Genomic DNA, 20,506 nt, shown 5'->3' with positions numbered 1-20,506 from the left:
GTGTATATATATATTTCTAATTCCAACATATGCTTCTCAGTTCTTTTTTTTCTTTTTTTTTTTTGAGACAGGGTCTTGCTTTGTCACCCAGGCTGGAATGCAGTGGTGCAACCATAGCTCACTGCGCTTCAACCTCCCAGGCTCAAGCTATCCTCCTGCCTCAGCCTTCTGACTACCTGGGACTACAGGCATGTGCAACCGCATCTAGCTATTTTTTTTTTTTTTTTTTTTTTTTTTTAGTATTTATTGATCATTCTTGGGTGTTTCTCGGAGAGGGGATATGGCAGGGTCATAGGATAATAGTGGAGAGAAGGTCAGGAGATAAACACATGAACAAAGGTCTCTGGTTTTCCTAGGCAGAGGACCCTGCGGCCTTCTGCAGTGTTTGTGCCCCTGGGTACTTGAGATTAGGGAGTGGTGATGACTCTTAAAGAGCATGCTGCCTTCAAGCATCTGTTTAACAAAGCACATCTTGCACCGCCCTTAATCCATTTAACCCTGAGTTGACACAGCACATGTTTCAGAGAGCAGGGGGCTGGGGGAAAGGCCATAGATCAACAGCATCCCAAGGCAGAAGAACTTCTCCTAGTCAGAACAAAATGGAGTCTCCTATGCCCACCTCTTTCTACACAGACACAGCAACAATCTGATCTCTCCTTCCTTTCCCCACACTTCCCCCCCTTCTTTTCAACAAAACCGTCATCGTCCTCATGGCCCGCTCCCGATGGTCGCTGTCTCTTCGGAGCTGTTGGGTACACCTCCCAGACAGGGCGGCCGGGCAGAGGCGCTCCTCACTTCCCAGATGGGGCGGCCGGGCAGAGACGCTCCTCACCTCCCAGACGGGGCGGCCGGGCAGAGACGCTCCTCACCTCCCAGACGGGGCGGCCGGGCAGAGGCGCTCCTCACTTCCTCCCAGCCAGGGTGGCAGCCACGCACCTAGCTATTTTTTAAAATTATTGTAGAGTTGAGATCTCACTATGTTGCCAGGGCTGGTCTCAAACTCTTGGGCTCAAGCGATCCTCCCACCACAGCTTCCCTAAGTGCTGAGATTATAGGTGTGAGCCAACATGCCTGGCCAGTTCTTCATTTTTAAGGCTTAGAGAATCTAGACAAGATGCCAGTAAAAATATCTGATTCTCACTGAATGTTTCAATCCATGCTGATTAGGCACTCAAATCTTTTTTTTTTTTTTTTTTTGAGACTGAGTTTGGCTCTTGTCGCCCAGGCTGGAGTGCAATGGCACAATCTGGGCTCACCACAACCTCTGCCTCCTGGGTTCAAGTGATTCTCCTGCCTCAGCCTCCTGAGTAGCTGGGATTACAGGCATGCACCACCACGTCCGGCTAATTTTGTATTTTTAGTAGAGACAGGGCTTCTCCATGTTGCTCACGCTGGTCTCAAACTCCCGACCTCAGGTGATCCACCCGCCTTGGCCTCCCAAAGTGCTGGGATTATAGACATGAGACACCACGCCCGGCCGGGCACTCAAATCTTATAAGAGCTTGAATGTGGCAGGATAGTATTAGTATGGATATATAATTGAGTTATGTTGCACCAAACACCATCAATGTCAGAAAACTGAAATAATGTGAAAAAAGCCAACCCTACTTACTAAGCTCTTGGTGTGACTACACGTAAATATACATATACATATACATATATGTATACATATACTTGACTTTATTTAGAACAGTTTTAGGGTCATAGCAAAATTGCAAGGAAAGAGATTTTCACATACCCTTTGCTCCCACACACGCATAACCTCCATTATCATCATCCCACACTAAAAAGGTACAGTTGTTACAACTGACGAACCTACATTGGCACATCATTATCACTCAAAGTCCATCTGTTACATTAGACCTCACTCTTGGTGTTGTACATTCAAGGGTTTTGACAAATGTGCAATGACATGTATCCACTATTATAGTATCACAGAGTGGTTTCACTGCCCTAAAAATCCTGTGTTCTCCCTATTTATCCCTCCCTCCCCTCAACCCCTGACAACCACTGATCTTTTCATAGTCTCCATAGTTTTGCCTTTTCCAGAATGTCATAGAGGTGGAATCATACCATATGCAGCCTTTTCAGATTGGCTTCTTTCACTTCGTAATATGCATTTGTTTCCTCCATGTCTTGTTATGGCTTCATAGCTCATTTCTTTTTAGTGCTGAATAATATTCCATTGTCTGGATGTACCACAGTTTATTTATCCATTCATCTACTGAGCAACATCTTTGTTGCTTCCAAATGTGGGCAATTATGAATAAAGCTGCTATAAACATCCATGTGCAGGCTTTTGTGTGGGTGTAAGCTTTCAAGTCCTGTGGGTAAATACTATGGAGCACAACTGCTGGATCTTATGTAAGAATATGTTTAGTTTTTTAAAAAACGGCCAAACTGTCTTCCAAAGTGGCTATACCATTTTGCATTCTCACTAGCAATGAATGAGAGTTCCTGTTGCTCCACATCCTTGCCAGCTTTGATGTTGTTGGTGTTCTGGATTGGCGCCATTTCGTATTTGTGTAGTATCTCATTGTCTTAATTTGCATTTCCCTGATGACATATGATGTGAAACGTTTTTTCATATGCTTTTTTGACATCTGTATGTCTTCTTTGGAGAGGTGTATATTAAGGAGTTTGGCCAATTTTTTAATTGAGTTGTTTTCTTATTGCTGGGTTTTCAGAGTTCTTTGTATATTTTGGTCAACAGTTCTTTCTCAGATATATCTTTTGCAAATATATTCTCAGTCAGTCGCTTGTCTTTTCATTCTCTTCAGTGTTTTTTGCTGAGCAGAAAATTTTAGTTCCAAAGAAATCCAATTTATTAATTATTTCTTTCATGGATCATGCCTTTGGTGTAGGATCTAAACTCAAAATCGTCTAGATTTTCTTATGTTACCTTCTAGAAGTTGTATAGTCTTGCTTTTTACATTTAAGTTTTGTAATCAACTTTGAGTTCATTTTTGTGAAGGGTTTAAGGTCTGTGTCTAGATTCTTTTCCTCTTTTTTATTTTTATTTTGGAGAAGGAGTCTCACTCTGTCACTCATGCTGGAGTGCAGTGGGGTAATTTCGGCTCACTGCAACCTGCACCTCCCCGGTTCAAATGATTCTCCTGCCTCAGCCACCCAAGTAGCTAGGATTACAGGCACCCGCCACCACGTCTGGCTAATTTTTATATTTTCAGTAGAGATGGGGTTTCACTATATTGGCCAGGCTGGTCTTGAACTCATGACCTCAAGTGATCCATCTGCCTCGGCCTCCCAAAGTGCTAGGATTACAGGCATGAACCACCACGCCCAGCCTCTTCTTTTTTGAATGTGGATATCCAGTTGTTCCAGCACCATTTGTTGAAAAAACTATCTTTTCTTTGTTGTATTGCCTTTGCTCCTTTGTCAAAATTCAGTTGACTATATTTTTGTGTCTATTTCTGTATTCTCTATTCTGTTCCATTGATCTATTTGTCTATTCTTTGCCAATATAATACTCTCTTGATTACTGTAGCTTTTAAGTAGGCCTTGAAGTCAGGTAGTGTCAGTCCTCTAACTTTGCTATTCTCCTTCATCATTGTGTTGGCTATTCTAGGTTTTTGCCTTTCCATATAAACTTTAGAATGTTTGTTGATAGCCACAAAATAACATTCTGTAATTATTATTGGGATTGCATTGAATTTAAAGATCAAATTGGGAAGAACTGACATCTTGACAATATTGATCTTCCTATCCATGGGAAATCTCTTCATTTATTGAGTTCTTCTTTGATTTCCTTTTTTTTTTTTTTTTTTTTTTTTTGAGACGGAGTTTCACTCTTGTTGCCCAGGCTGGAGTGCAATGGCGCAATCTCAGCTCACGGCAACCTCTGCCTCCCAAGTTCAAGCGATTGTCCTGCCTCAGCTTCCCGAGTAGCTGGGGTTACAGGCGCCTGCCACCTCGCCCAGCTAATTTTTTGTATTTTTTAGTAGAGACAGGGTTTCACTATTTTGGCCAGGCTGGTCTCAAACTCCTGACCTGAGGTGATGCACCCGCCTTGGCCTCCCAAAGTGCTGGGATTACAGGCATGAGCCACCGCGCCCAGCCAAGTTCTTCTTTGATTTCTTTCATCAGTTTGTTGTTTTCCTCATTTAGATCTTGTACATACTTTGTTAGATTTATACCTAAGTATGTCATCTTTCGGCATTCTAATGTGAAGTCATTATGTATGTATGTGTGCTTGACCTTACCAGCAATATTTTATTTCATAATGCAAATAATCCTTCTATCATCATAAGTTTTGACACACGTAGTTTGAGAAGGAAGAGAAGTAAATTCATTTCATCTAATCTTACAATTTCTAGCCAAATGTTTGGTCAATGGAAGAGAGAGAAAGGCATGCTTTTTGAAAGGTGCTGTGTTTTAAAATTCAAATTCCACTTTTTTATTGCTGGTATATAGGAAAGTAATCGACTTTTGTATATTAACCTTTATCCTGCAAACTTGCTATAATTTGTTATTAGTTTCAGGAATTTTTGTTGATCCTTTTGGATTTTCTACATAGGCAATCATGTTATCTGTGAACAAGGCAGTTTTCTTCCTTCCCAATCAGTATACCTTTTATTTCCTTTTGTTGTCTTGTTCCATTAGCTGTAACTTCCACTACAGTGTTGAAAAGGAATGGTGAGAGAGGACATCCTTGCCTTTTTCCTGATCTTAGTGGGAAAGCTTCTAGTTTCTCACTATTAAGTATGATGCTAGCTGTAGGTTTTTTATAGATACTCTTTATCAAATTGAGGAAGTTTCTCTGTATTTCTAGTTTACTGAGAATTATTTTCATAAATGGGTGTTGAATTTTCTCAAATGCTTTTTCTGCATCTATTGACATGATTATGTGACTTTTCTTTTTTAGCTGTTGATGTGATAGATTATTTGATTTTTAAAATATTGAGCCAGCATTGCATACCTGGGATAAATCTCACTTGGTTGCAATGTATAATTTTTTAATACATTGTTAGACTTAATTTGCTATCATTTTGTTGAGGATTTTTACATCTATGTTCATGAGACATATTGGTCTGTAGTTTTCATTTCTTGTAATGTCTTTGTCTGGTTTTGGTATTATGGTGACGCTGGCCTAATAGAATGAGTTAGGAGATGTGTCCTCTGCCCTCTATCTTCTGAAAGGGATTAGTAAAGAATTGGCATAATTCCTTCCTTAAATGTTTGATAGAATTCACCTGTGAATGCATCTGGGCCTAGCAATGTCTATTTTGAAAGGTTATAATCACTGATTCAATTTAATAGATATAGGCCTATTCAGACTCTATTTCTTTTCATGTCAGTATTGGAAAATTCTATCTTTCAAGTAATTGGTTCATTTTATCTAGGTAATCAAATTTGTGGAAATAGGGTTATTCAGAATATTCCTTTACTATCCTTTTTAATGTCAACAGGATCTGTAGTGATGTCCCCTCTTTTGTGTCTAATATTAGTCATTTGTGTTTTCTCTCTTTTTTCTTAGTTAGCCTAGAGGCTTATCAATTTTATTATCTTTTCAAAGAATCAGCTTTGAGTTCCTTGATTTTCTCTATTGATTTTGTTTTCAATTTCATTGACTTCTGCTCTAATTTTTATTATTTCTTTTCTTTCACTTACTTTGGATTTAATTTACTCTTCTTTTTCTGGTTTCCTAAGGTGCAGACTTAGATGATTAATTTTTGATCTTTCTTCTTTTCTAATACATGCATTCAATACTATAAATTTCCCTCTAAGCATTGCTTTTGCTACATCCCACAAATTTTGTTAAATTTTGTTTTCACTTCCATTTAGTTCAAAGTATTTTAACATTTCTCCTCAGACTTTTTTCTAACAACACAGATCCATGTGTTATTTATAAGTGTGTTGTTTAATCTCCACATATTTTGGGGTTTTCTAGTTATCTTTGTGTTATTGATTTGTAGTTTAATTCAGTTTAATTCCATTGTGGTCTGAGAGCAGACATTGTATAATTTCTATTCCTTTAAATTTGATAAGGTTTTTTTTTTTTTTTTGGAGATAGAGTCTTACTCTGTCACCCAGGCTACAGTGCAGTGGTGTGATCTCGGCTCACTGCAACCTCCACCTCCTGGGTTCAAGTGAGTCTCCTGCCTCAGCCTCCCAAGTAGCTGGAATTACAGGCACCCGCCACCATGCCTGGCTAATTTGTTTCTTTAGATGGAGTCTTGCTCTGTTGCCAGGCTGGAATGTAGTGCCATGATCTCAGCTCACTGCAAACTCCGACTCCCTGGTTCAAGAGATTCTCCTGTCTCAGCCTCCCGAGTAGCTGGGATTACAGGAACATGCCACCACATCTAGCTAATTTTTGTATTTTTAGTAGAGACAGGGTTTCACCATGTTGGCCAGGTTAGTCTCGATCTCTTGACCTCGTGATCTGCCTGCCTAGGCTTCCCAAAGTGCTGGGATTACAGGCGTGAGCCACCGCACCTGGCCAATTGTTTTGTATTTTTAGTAGAGACAGGGTTTCACCATGTTGGCCAGGCTGGTCTTGAACTCCTGACCTCAAGTGATCCACCTGCCTTGGCCTCCCAACATGCTGGGATTACAGGTGTGAGCCACCGCTGCCAGCCCTGTTAAGGTATGTTTTATGGCTCAGAATGTGATCTCTCTTGGTGAATGTTCCATGTGAGCTTGAAGAAATGTGTTTTCTGCTGTTTTTGGATGAGGCAGTCTATAGACATAAATTATATCCTGTTGATTAAATGGTGCTGTTGAGTTCAACTATGTACTGACTGATTTTCTGCCTGCTGTATTTGTCCATTTCTGATAGAGGGGTATTTATACTGAAGTCATCTATTTCTCCTTGCAGTTCTATCAGTTATTTCCTCACATATTTTGACGATCTGTTGTTAGGCACATACACGTTGCCAAATATAATTATATCTTCTTGTAGAGTTGACCCCTTTATTATGTAATGCTCCTCTTCATCCCTGATAACACTTATTGCTTTGATGTCTGCTCTGTTTGAAACTAATATAGCTACTCCTGCTTTATTTATTTATTTTTTTCCATTTGAGAGCAGGTACTGTTTATTAACTGACCAGATTAGAAAAATAATCATGGTAGACACCTTAGTTCATTCTTCTAATAAGCCTGTTGATCTGGTCCCCCCTGTTGCCAGCATCTCCACCTTCTACAAAATGGGTGGTCTTTTTCTTCATTCTATCTCATGGAAAGGATAATTTGAAGGGCCACAGGAAGTTATTTGCTTCTTTGAAGAATTTTCCAACAGTATAGATCTCATGAATCAGATCCTCCACGCAAATGATGCCGTATTTACCAAGAGATCAAAAGTGGGTTTCTTGTAGACAGCATACAAGATTATGCTCTGACAATTTTGATTAACTCCGACAATCTGTCTTTTAATTGGTGTAGTTAGACCAATTAGCGTTTGCATAGTATATCTTTCTCCACCCATTTACTTCTAAATCTCAGCCCACTGCACCCTCTGCCTCCTGGGTTCAAGCGATTCTCCTGCCTCAGCCGCCTAAGTAGCTGGGACTACAGGCGCCCACCATCACACCTGGCTAATTTCTGTATTTTTAGTAGAGATGGAGTTTCACTCTGTTGGCCAGGCTGGTCTCAAACTCCTAACCCTGTGATCCGCCCGCCTCAGCCTCCCGAAGTGCTGGGATTACAAGCGTGAGCCACAGCACCCAGCTGCAGTATCAGTCTTTTTCATGAGTCTCTACCTCTCTCTGGTATAGACTCATGAAAGTCTGTGGCCATCTGTACTGTGAATTTCACAAGCTTTTCTCAGCTACCTCCTCACCCTTAGGTGGCACAGGATGACTAAAGCTGGCTGGAGTTGGGTATTGCCCTTCCCTCAGGTCAGTCAGGTCCTGATTGAATAGTTTCTCCTGAGGGCAGGCCTTGTTAATAAGAGAGTGCCTGACATATTTCAAAATGGTTCCTTTTCCTTTCCTCTGCCAGCAGCAGGGGCAGGATTTTTCTCTGTAAGAACCTGGGAGAGCTCCTGCAGGTAAACCTCAAAACATGTGAGGCACCCCCTATGATTAGGTCCTCCTGGAGCTTTTAACTCTCAGATTTGCCAACACTTAGCCTCCAGCAATTCATCAGTTGTAGTTCAGGTGTTCCTACCCCAGCCACGGTTCCTGCAGAAGTTGGTATTTTCTGCCCTGGTAAATTGTAATTCTCTGTATCCTCCCAGCCATCTCTCCAATTTTGGGGATAGTCTGCCCTGTGACCTCACTTCTCTTACAAGTCTAAAAGAATTGTTGATTTTTCAGTTTGTTTAGCTTTTAACTTGTTGTTAGGATGGAACTACAACTTCCAAGCTATTTACATGCAGAACTGGAAACTGGAAGTCAGCGTGACACCATTTTGAGAACCCAGACCCATAAATAGGTGGGTCAGAAGGCAACAGATTTCTAATAGGATTTCTACACCTTTAGAATCCCTATTAGAATAATCATAAGGTGAATGCAGCCAGAGGGCTGGCAGGTAAAATATTTCCAGGTACTTTTTTTGTTTGTTTGTTTGTTTGTTTTTAAGACAGGGTCTCACTCTATCGGGGAGGCAGTGATGTGATCTCGGCTCACTGCACCCTCCACCTCCCAGGTTCAAGCAACCGTCCTGCCTTAGTCTCCCAAGTAGCTGGGACTACAGGTGTGCACCACCACGGCCAGCTAATTTCTGTATTTTTAGTAGAGATGGGGTTTCGCCATATTGGCCAGGCTGGTCTCGAACTCCTGACCTCAAGTGATCTGCCCCCCTTGGCCTCCCAAAGTGCTGGGATTACAGGCATGAGCCACCACTCCCAGCCATTTCCAGGTCTTGATAGAAATTTCTTTAAGTGTCTCTTCTCTCTCAGAAGTAAAGCCTCTTGTGTCATATGGAAACATTACTGACTCACTGCTCAGATTTCTTTAAGGTCTGAGAAATAGACAACATGGGACTTTCTCAAAAAAAAAAAAAAAAAAAAGAAAGAAAGAAAGAAAGAAAACATGCCCAATGATACTAATGATATCCTTAATTTCACCAATATCTTGTAATTTTCACTAAGAACTACAAGTGAGTGTCATCCCTGAGATAAATTATCTGTATCCAGCTTTCAAACTTCACTTTTGTTTGCCACACTCTTGACATATTTTAAGTGTCAATCACTGCATTACTTTGCAGGGGCTCTTTGAGAAGTCCCGTCTCAAAAAAAAAAAAAAAAAATCTGCTAAATAAGCCGCTTGACTAACCACTTTGAGTGCTACTTTTTTTCATTTAAATGAAGAATGGTTTCATCTTTGCTACATTATGCTCTTTGTTATCCCCACATTTAACTCTTGGGTTCTCAGAGTGACTGGCACCCTTCCTATGGTTTATAGCTATATAGTAGTGCAACGGTTCAAAATCAACAAACACTTCAGGTCTAAAATGAGTATTCAGATCACTGCTGTTTTTTGTTGTTTTCTAAGTAAAATTTATCATTTTACCACTTTACTGAACACACTGAACACCTGGGGGAGGGTTGTACTTTCAGCGGGAGGATTCTCTGGGGATGCTGTGTGGCTACTGAAGGATCTAGGATGCCCACTCTGATGTTCACCATTACTGCTGCAGTGTGGCTGGTCAGCCCTTCTGTGGGCACAAACTTTGGTTGATACCATGCTCAAGGAAAAACCATCCTGTTGAAAATCGCTTCAGTAGTCATTTTACCATGGAGCATTCTGCAAATTATTCTATTTTCAGAGATATCCTCATCACAGCTATAAACACAGCTAACAAAGATCAGTGAGTTAACTGCCAGATTTTTCAACCTCTCTCTCAACTAGTTCAAGGATGTAGTTTGAACATATTCAAATGGATCCTTTGATTCATTCTCTAATTTAATGGGGTGCCTTTCTAGCCTGGCTACCTCTTTTTGACCAAAAACAGATACAGAGGCAAAGAGGGAATAGAATTGCCAAATTTGTTTCATTTTCCATGAGCTTCATCTTCCAAGGCAATGCTAAAGCTAACCTTTAAATTGAAATTTCAAATTTCAAATTTCATTTGCTTAATTGTGATTTTCATTGAAATGTTCCCAACCTAGGAAGTAAATAAGAGAATTTTTTTAAAATGGAACATTTAAAGAAAGAAAACAAGAGAACAAAAATGTTAGTTGGAAAAAATTTCGAGTTACTTACAAATGGGCATGATTGAAAGTGTATCATTTACACACTGAAAACAATATCAACAGAAAGAAAAAAATTAATAGTCTCCTTGCTCCCTATCTAACCTCTACCTTCCAAATGGAAACCACTGTTGGTGATTATGAAAGTATTTCTCAGGGGAAAAAAGTATGCATTTAACATCACATATATGTACATTTGTTTTCATTTATACAAATGGGATTATACTCTAAATATTGACTTGTACCTTCATTTTTTTTCATGTAGTAACAACTTAGAGATGCTTCCATATCAACACATATAGATTTATCTCATCTTTTTTTTTTTTTTTTTTTGAGAGAGTTTTGCTCTTGTGCAGGCTGGAGTGCAGTGGCGCGATCTTGGCTCACAGCAGCCTCCACCTCCTGGATTCAAACGATGTCCTGCCTTAGTCTCCCGAGTAGCTGGGATTACAGGTGCCTGCCACCACACCCGACCAATTTTTTTGTATTTTTAGTAGAGGCAGGATTTCACTATTTTGGCCAGGCTGGTCTTAGGTGATCTGCCTGCCTCGGCCTCCCAAAGTGCTGGGATTACAGGCGTGAGCCACCGCACCCAGCCAACCTCAACATTTGTAATGGTTGCACAGTATGTCATTTGTATGGGTGTATCATTATTTAACTGGCATTGCTGAGTTTAAGGCTATGTGCATTTAGAATGTTGCTAGGTTGCCAAATTGCCCTCCAAAATATTTGCACCAGTTTGTATTCACATAAACAACATATGAGAGTATCTGTTTGTGTATCCCCTTTGCCAATATTGGGTATCAACGTACAGTACTTACATAGTTGATCACCTGATAGGCGAAAATTGTGCCTCACTATTATTCCTCTGTAATTATTTATTAGTTGAAGCCAAGCATCACTTTCTTTTTCAGTAACTGGTGTATCTCTTTGTGAATTGCCAGCTCATGCCCTTTGCTCATTTTTTTTTTTTTTTTGAGACGGATTCTCGCTCTGTCGCCCAGGCTGGAGGGCAGTGGTGCGATCTTGGCTCACTGCAAGCTCTGCCTCCTGGGTTCACACCATTCTCCTGCCTCAGCCTCCCAAATAGCTGGGACTACAGGCATGTGCCACCACGCCCGGCTAATTTTTTTTTGTATTTTTAGTAGTCAGGGTTTCGCCGTGTTAGCCAGGATGGTCTCGATCTCCTGACCTTATGATCCACCCACCTCGGCCTCCCAAAGTGCTGGGATTACAGGTGTGAGCCACCATGCCTGGCCACCCTTTGCTCATTTTTAACCAGAATATTTATTATAATTGGATTGTAGAAGACCATGACTCATTTTCACCATTTGATACAGGTGATAAAGCCAGTTAGTGATCAGCATTTTCTGGAAACTCCCTTGCATCTTCACAGTGGTAATACTCTACGTTTTTTGCATTGACTGACCTTGTTCAGTAATGATTCACTGGCTACAGGCTGAGACAGCATCACCATCTTCTCCCTGTCCCACTAATTGTAGATAGATTCTGGAACCATGTTCTGACTGGCACAGTTTAAACTGACTTCAGGTTGTCCTGAAGTTACCCTAGCATGTTGATTTCAAGCTTATACTTTAAAATCCTCCATTTAAGTCACCAGATCCATGTTTCCAGTTGAAAATATAAATGATACATTTCAAAAGGTAATGGACTTCTACTCTGCAAGGTAGACTTGCAGAATAGGACAACCTTTCTCTAGGACTTTGGGCAATGCATCTGGAAAGACACAGACTTCAACATATCCTTTCCTTAACAATTCCACTCTATGACTAACCACAGGGGATGGCTGAATATATTAGGATATGTCCATATACAAGAAAACTATGCAGCTATTAAAAATGATGTATAGACTGGACATGGTGGCTCACACTTGTCATCCCAACACTTGGGAAGGCTGAGGCAGGAGGACTGCTTGAGTCCAGGAGTTTAAAACCAGCCTGGGTAACATAGTAAGACCCTGACTCTACAAAATAAATAAACAAATGTATAAATACATAAAATAAATGATGTGTAAAGAATACATGAAAAAGATTAATAATATATTTCTAAAAGGAAGAAATTCTGGTTTCTGCAAATGACATGCTAGGTTATTTATTTGGGCGATTAACCTTCCCACTGCTGACAACTAGAAATGAAAGATAAAATATTAAAAACAAACAAACAAAAGAGGTTTTTTGTTTTTTGAGATGAAGTCTTGCTCTGTCGCCCAGGCTGGAGTGCAGTGGCATGACCTTGGCTCACTGCAACCTCCGCCTCCCAGATTCAAACGATTCTCCTGCCTCAGCCTCTCGAGTAGCTGGGACTACAGGTGTGTGCCACCATGCCTGGCTAATTTTTTGTATTTTTAGTAGAGACGGGGTTTCACTGTGTTAGCCAGGAAGGTCTTGATCTGTTGACCTCGTGATCTGCCCACCTCGGCCTCCCAAAGTGCTGGGATTACAGGCGTGAGCCACCGTGCCCAGCCACAGAAGAGTTTTTAAAAAGATATGGAATTGCCAACAATATAGTAGGAAATTACATGATCCTAAACTAAAAGACAGCAAGAAGCCAAGGAGGTAAGTGGCTTAATTTTGTCTAGAGAATGTTTGCTGGTGCAGACTAAATTCAACAGAACACAGCTGAGTTTAAAGGATCTTCAGAGCCCTGGAAGAATCCAGGGCTCAAAGTCTGGGCCTATTCATGATAAAGGAAGGAAGGAGTCTAATGGAGGATACCCACTGGAATTTGAGACCTTAGAAAGGTACTTCCTGAAAGTAAACTCTCCCACCTCACTCCACTGCCAAGGGGACTGCAGAGGGTTGCCTAAGCAAGAATTGGGAGGGAGAAGAAACCCGTCCCTGAGAGATTATAACCATGGGCTGTCCCTTTCATGAATTCCAGCCCAAATTCACAATGCTTGGGTGATCCAAGAGGACATAAACACTGCATTTTGAGTTGTACCAGACTGGTGGCTCCCCTAAATATTAACAGAAGCCAAAGCAAAACTTAGGCCTTGGGGAATTCACAAAAATACATTTTCAAGAGTAATGAGCAATACACAGTTAAAGACAATCACATACACATAAGAAAACAAAATGAGTAAGGCCCAGTCAGATTTCAGGTATTTAAGTAAACATTAATTCATTCACAGGTTCAACCAATATTAATCATCAGACACTGTTCTAGACAGAGATATAATAATGAGCAAAACAGATAAATATTCATGTCCTCATGAAGCTTCATTCGTGGGAGAAGGCACATTAACAAATAATCAATGTAAAGTGCAAGTAAATTATATAGTACACTTGATAGCTATAGATGCCAAGAAAAAAATATAAGAACTGGGTAGGGAAGATCTGAAGCGTTGAATAGTAAATTTAAATGGGGCTCATTGAGAACATGACACTTGAACAAAGACTTGAAGAAGGACAGAGAGTAGGCCATCCAGATATCTTGGATAAGAGTATCCCAGAAAAAGGGTACAGTGAAAATACCTTGAGATAGGAGTGTGAGTGGTAAGTTCAAGATACAGCCAAAAGGACAAGTGGGTCAGGAAGAGAGTGACAGGGAGTAGTAAGACAAAGTTAAGAATGAAGCCAGTTCACAATATCCCTGCTGGCCTTGAGAAAAGCCACTCAGAGATCACACTCATTATCATATTGCTTTAACTTAGTGGTTCTGAACCAGGAGCATGGCAATGTCTGCAGACATTTTTCGTTGTTACAACTGGAAAAGTAGATTGCTAATGATACTTAATGAGTAGAGGCCAGGTGCTACAATGCACAGAACAGCCCCCCGCCACACCCAACCAAAACAAAGATTTATCCTGCCCAAAACGTCAGCAGTGCCGAGCTTGACAAACCCAGGATTAGACATACAGATGAATAAACCAAAAAGGGAATTGGCCACAGTGGCTCACTCCTGTAATCTCAGCACTTTGGGAGGCCAAGGCAGGAGGACCACCTGAGCCCAGGAGTTTGAGACCAGCCTGGGCAACATAGTGAGACCCCATCTCTACTGAAAAAAAAAAAAGAAAAGGAATTGGATATACAAGTTTGGAATTCAAGAAAAAAATCTAGGTGGCAGATATAAATTTGGTAATCACCAACAAATACATGGTGTTCATAGCCTTGAGTGAGACTAGATGAGATCACCATTCAGAGAATGAGCAGAGATGGAGCAGAGGTCTGAGTGCCTGGGGCACTCCAAGATGGAGATGAGGGAAGAGCAGAGATGGCAAAAAATGGCTGAGAAGAAAAACCAAAAATGAGGATGGGGGAGGAAGTGTAGGAGGTTTGAAAAGAGGGGAGAGTGGCTGGGTGCATGACTCATGCCTGTAATCTCAGCACTTAGTGGGGATGAGGCGGGAGGATCGCTGGAGCTCAGGAGTTTGAGACCAGCCTGGGCAACATAATGAGACCGCCTCTTCTAAAAATTTAAAAAATTAGCCAGGCATGGTGGCTGGTGCGTGCTTGTAGTCCCAGCTATTCAGGAAGCTAAGGGGGAGGATTGCTTGAGCCTGGGGAATCGAGGCTACAGTGAGCTATGATTGTGCCACTGTACTGTAGCCTCGGTGACAGTGTCTTAAATAAATAAACAAATAGGATATACAAGATAAAACCACCCAAGAGAATGGGAAAGTAAACAGACTAGAGAAGTCCATTCAGTGCCCATTAGAGGTGAAGAATTTAGCATGAGACCAGTCATGCAGCTACATGGATGCAGGTATTAATACAAAGAGAGACATACCCAGGGTTGTGGCTTTGCCAAACAAGTAAAAGATGAGCTGTTAGGGGCAAGGGAATTGACAGTGTATGCAGGGAGTAACTATAATGATTAACTATGGGATTGGAGCTTTGCAAGGAAGAAGGGGGTTGAGAGGTAGTGAAAAGGTAGGAGAATCAATAGATTAGGATTGTAGCCTGTGGGGAATGGAAAAATTGTTAGGGTTGGGATATTAGAGAGTGGGATTCATGTAGAGATTGTAGAGAGTTGAAATTCTTGGTCTTGAAAAACATCTAAGGAGTGAGTGGCTGAGGTAGCGGAAAGTTCAAGAAACTGAGAAGCCAGGTTGTTGAAAGATCATCTATGTGTGTGTTGAAATTATGATATGAGTAGTGAAAAGAGTGACAGTGAGGGAAGGGGGCTAATATCAAGGAATAAGGGGAGTAACCCAGGGGTCAGCGGAGGACTACAACACTAGGGGAAATAGCAGGTCATAAAATTTTACCTACGGAGAAGGTGGTCCCATTTGTGTACATATATTCTACAATGTGAATATACTATTTATCTGTTAAGAAAAAGGTTATTAGAAAAATTACGGAGCCACCTCAAATCTTTGAAAAGGGCCAAATATAGACAAGTATATGCATGCACACACACACGCATTCAAATATCTATATATATATATTCCTTTTTTTTTTGAGACAGGGTCTTGCTCTGTCGCCCAGGCTGGAGGGCAGTGGCACAATCTCAACTCACTGTACCCTTTACCTCCCGGGTTCAAGCAATTCTCGTGCCTCAGCCTCCCAAGTAGCTGGGATTACAGACCTGTGCCACAATGCCTAGCTAATTTTTGTATTTTTCTTATAGTAGAGATGGGGTTTCACCATGCTGGCCAGGTTCGTCTCAAACTCCTGGCCTCAAGTGATCCACCTGCCTCGGCCTCCCAAAGTGCTGGGATTACAGGTGTGAGCCACTGCATATAGCCCATATATATGTGCCTAATAAGACTGTACAGTAGGGGTGAAAGGGTTGAAAAACTAACTATTGGGTACTAGTAGTTAGCCACTCAGCACTTGGGTGATGGGATCAATCGTACCCCAAACCTCAGCATCATGGAATATACACGGGTAACAAACCTGCACATGTAGACCCTGAATCTAAAATAAAAGTTGAAAAAAAAAATAGAAAGTGTCTTCAATATAGATTCTCGAGTTGAGTTACATGCCTCAGAATAAAGTTACTAAAAATAGTGAAAACTTTATTTATATTATTATACTTTAAGTTCTAGGGTACATGTGCACAATGTGCAGGTTTGTTACATATGTATACATGTGCCATGTTGGTGTGTTGCACCCGTTAACTCGTCACTTACATTAGGTATACCTCCTAATGCTATCCCTCCCCACTCCCCCAACTCCACGACAGGCCCCTGTGTGTGATGTTCCCCTTCCTGTGTCCAAGTGTTCTCATTGTTCAATTCCCACCTATGAGTGAGAACATGTGGTGTTTGGTTTTTTGTCCTTGTGATAGTTTGCTGAGAATGATGGTTTCCAGCTTCATCCATGTCCCTACAAAGGACATGAACTCATCCTTTTTTATGGCTGCATAGTATTCCTGAAAACTTTATTACAAATAAAAAGCAGCCACGGAAAGACATAAAATGAATATTCTGTGAAAAATTATAAAATTTGAGAATGCTGTTCTAGCTTAATGAATAACAATAATACATACTATATCTACCCCAAATTCAAATTATTCTGAGTTCTGCTATTAAAATATTAGAATTTTGAATTTTACTGGTGAGTAAACAATGTTTATCTTTCCCCTTGTGAACATATATATCTTTGAAATAGAAAATTAGAAAAACACTGAATTTTTCCAGTTTCTAGAGTTTAATCCTTTGTGGGAGGTGGAGAGGAAGGAAGAAACAGAAAAACTATGTTTTCAGAAGGTTTTATCCATCCTTCTGAGTAAGCCTAATTCTTTTGGTCTTTTAAAACTTTTAGTATTGTGTAACTCCATCCTTGTACGTTTTCTCCTTTCAACACTGGGCCTTTGGCTGATTTTCAGGGACTTGTAAAAGCGAGAAGAGAGGAAGCAGAAAAGAAAATGGCAGAAGAGAATAAGAAAGATTTTGCATTTGAGATAGCCAGAACAATTTCACACATAGCCTGGTTATCTGGTAGCAAGCCATAAAGGTGCTAGTATAATTCAGAGTTTGTATGCATCCACTGAAGCAAACAGGATAAGATATACCCAATGAACACTTACCATTCTGTTCCGTTTCAAAGCTACAATTTGCAAAGTAGTAGAAAGGTTGGATTTGACATGTGTTCATCCTGCTGAAAATTTCGTGTCCACTTTAGTAATTACAACCCCTTGTACTTAATTCAACCTCCAGCTGCAATACATTTGTCTCAGGTTATCACAATAATATTCTGATGAAGTTATGAAGACTGATACAATTATTAGCTTATTTATAAATGGGAAATATTAATGCAGAGAGAATTGAGACAAGTACCCAAAGTCCCAAGTAACAAAGTCCAAATCACAACTCTATCCCTTGAACAGACCGTGTTCCCGCCACTTCCATGCCTTCAACAATGCTGTACTCCTCCCTCGGAATACCTCCTTTGGATTCCATCTACCCAAACCCTGCCCCTCATTCAAGGCGAGGGGCACATGGTAGACTGGAAAGAGGACTAAATTTTGGTGCAGAAGCCCTCAGTAAAAAGTGCTGCTTCACCTACTTAAGTATTAGCAATGTGCCTTTGGACAAGTTACTTAGTCTCTACTCACCTTAGTTTTCTTGCATGTAAAATGGAGTTAATATCTGTTCTATCTATTTCAGAATGCTTAAGAAGGAAGCAACTAAGAGAATATACATGGAAGCCCATAGTAAACCATTAAGAGCCACATAAAAGACATGTATTAGTGAAGGTCCAGTTAAGCTTTCCAGCCTTTTAATCCAGCCTCCTTTGGCACTTGAACTCTCTTTTGGCATTTCCAGCTCCACTATTTATCTGAGCACTTGATAAACTTTGTCTTGTATTGTTGCTTAAATACCTCCGGGTCAGGAACATCTTCCTTCCACAGAGCCATAGTGCAGGACTGTGAGCTCAGTAGTGCTCTTTATTATCAATGCTACAAATGAACTGGTGGAGCTGAGAGTAGAAGCTGACCCTCCTGGGACCACGTGCTCACCTCTTTTCTTTTTTTTTTTTAATTAAAAAAAATATTTTTAGAGACAGCATGTCACTCTGTCACCCAGGCTGGGGTACAGTCGTATAATCATAGCTCACTGCAGCCTCAAACTCCCAGGCTCAAGGGATCCTCCTGCCCTGGCTTCCCAAGTAGCTAATTTTTTGTTTTTGTTTTTGTTTTAAGAGTTGTGTTCTTGTTATATTGCCCAGGCTCATCTACAACACCTGGCCTCAAGTGATCCTCCCACCTCAGCTTCCAGAGTAGTTGGGACCACAGGCATGCGCTACTACACCCGGCTATTTTTCTTTATTTTTTGTAGAGATGGGTCATTTCTATATGAAAAGTTTTTAAAAGCTTCCCTGTGGTATGTAGTTATATTTATGCTGTAATAAGGATACTCCCTGAGAGGCAGGTTGTCTCTTTAAAAGAAGAAGATTCACCGCATACACTGCTTGAAGAGATAAGAGCATAGCCCAATGACATAAGATCCCAGGGGCTCTCCAGGCTAGGGGAATCCCGCCAAGAGTTGCCCAAGAGGAAAACATTTCTCCCCATGTACTCCCCTTAGGTTAAGAAGATGTTATAGGGAAAAATCTTACTGGAAACATTTGCAAATCAGGCAGTCCTTGTTTGGTTTCTACGGGAAATAAGACATCTTAAAGGTTTTCCATTTCTCCTGGGGGAAGATACACTCTATGTATAAAAATACTTTCCTCAGGGGCTCTTAGTAGCTTTCCCACACAAAGCAATCTGCCAGTAGCACTTTACCTGATCTTTGTCAACTAGTGTGCTGGGGCTTGGCCGTGGTTTGTCTTTGAATGAGTAAGTAGCCACTTGCTTCTTTAACAGGTCCAGGAAGTCAGGAGGCATATACTGCGGAAGATCATTTAGGACTGGATTGTTTCTTTGCACAAGAGGTGGCTTTTTCCTTCCTTCGTTTTTAAAATTGTAGGTTGCTATCACTGGATTTAATAGGGATTCTTCAATAAAAGTTTTCAAGTGGTAAGTGCCAGGTATAGGAGTATTCTGTGGAAAATTGACATCAGTTTTAAGATTGTGTAAACACGTAACTTCTCCTAAAACACCATTCTTGGATGGGAAGCTCCCAAGTAACATTCTCTGTTTTCAAGTTTAATGAAATTATATCAAATACAGTAAACACTCTTGACAGAAGAGTATTTCAAAATCATGATTATTTCCTTTCTGAAATAATTGCTGAATTGTAGCAAATGGGTTAGAGTTGAAATGTAACTTTTTTTTTTTTTTGAGACAGAGTCTGGCTCTGTCACCCAGGCTGGAGTGCAGTGGCGCGATTTAGGCTCACTGCAAGCTCCGCCTCCCGGGTTCATGCCATTCTCCTGCCTCAGCCTCCCAAGTAGCTGGGACTACAGGCACCAGCCACCACGCCCGGCTAGTTTTTTTTTTTGTTTTTTTGGTTTTTTTTTGTATTTTTAGTAGAGACAGGATTTCACTGTGTTAGCCAGGATGGTATAGATCTCCTGACCTCATGATCTGCCCGCCTTGGCCTCCCAAAGTGCTGGGATTACAGGCGTGAGCCACCACGCCTGGCCGAAATTTAACTTTTTAAAAGGCAACTTCGGTGATTCAACTTTGGGATTCAACCTTGACCATGAATTTCAGACCTCTAGTGAGACCACTCAGGATAGTCTCTTGGCTAACTAGAAGCTATCCTACGTCTGCTTAGCCAATACTATGTTTCTCTCTAGCCCTCAAGTGGGAAGCTAAAGGATAATGACATGAGACCAGGATAAACTGGCAGAGCATATGGCCTAGTTAGTCCAATAAGAGGTTTGGTACTTTCAAATTACAATCAGTGTGGCTGAATGGCCAGAATTGAATGTTTAGTCACTGCTGCTTTTGCGGCCATCTTTCCACTGAGCACTCAGCTCAGTTCTGCCATTAAAATTACTGCAATTCCAAGAAGGCTTTCACCCATGAAGTCCCTCTATTATTGAAGGGCATTGACAGAAAATATGTCTGTAATATAGAAACTCTCTGGAGAGGGGGATCTTCTGGTCATTTTTCTTCCATATATTACCATTTTGCTTTCATATATTGACCATATTAAGAACCATTTGCATAAGGTCTATACCATATAAGATACAAACTGAAACCAAAACACCTTTCCAGAATGTATGCTTTTTTTGTTTTGCAATCTCACCCAGATCATAAGAGCATAGGTTAGCCGTATCTAGATATTCTTTACAGCACCTAGATTTCTAGAATTAACTTTCCCAAGCTTCTATTGCATTCAAAATTAAAAGTTAGTTTCTTATTCATATGCTGACACTAAAATTTTAAGTATGAAATGAGGTCCATGCAGATCTGAACAATCACTGTTTTCTTACAATTTAGTGTTAGTCTTAGAAGGTATAACTGATTAAAATATTAATGGAATAG

The 20,506-nt window shown here is 40.7% G+C and overlaps 1 protein-coding gene across 7 annotated transcripts in view; it reads right to left on the bottom strand.

Moving 5' to 3' along the window:
* The window catches only part of STPG4 (sperm-tail PG-rich repeat containing 4), a 64,203-nt gene that overhangs the window by 37,080 nt on the left and 6,617 nt on the right, over positions 1 to 20,506 (bottom strand). For all 7 annotated transcript variants that reach the window (XR_008522145.1, XM_054547578.1, XM_054547580.1 and 4 more), the window contains one exon: positions 18,854 to 19,111. Coding sequence is in view for 6 of the 7 variants with exons in the window: in XM_054547578.1 (XP_054403553.1) it covers positions 18,854 to 19,111 (258 nt within the window). In the remaining variant the exon portion in view is untranslated. The remainder of the gene's footprint in view (positions 1 to 18,853; positions 19,112 to 20,506) is intronic.

This window comes from Pongo abelii, chromosome 12 (assembly GCF_028885655.2).
Source record: "Pongo abelii isolate AG06213 chromosome 12, NHGRI_mPonAbe1-v2.0_pri, whole genome shotgun sequence".
NCBI classification, from domain to species: domain Eukaryota; kingdom Metazoa; phylum Chordata; class Mammalia; order Primates; family Hominidae; genus Pongo; species Pongo abelii.
The sequence above is the reverse complement of the archived record's forward strand: the minus strand, read 5'-3'. Positions and strand labels throughout refer to the sequence as shown.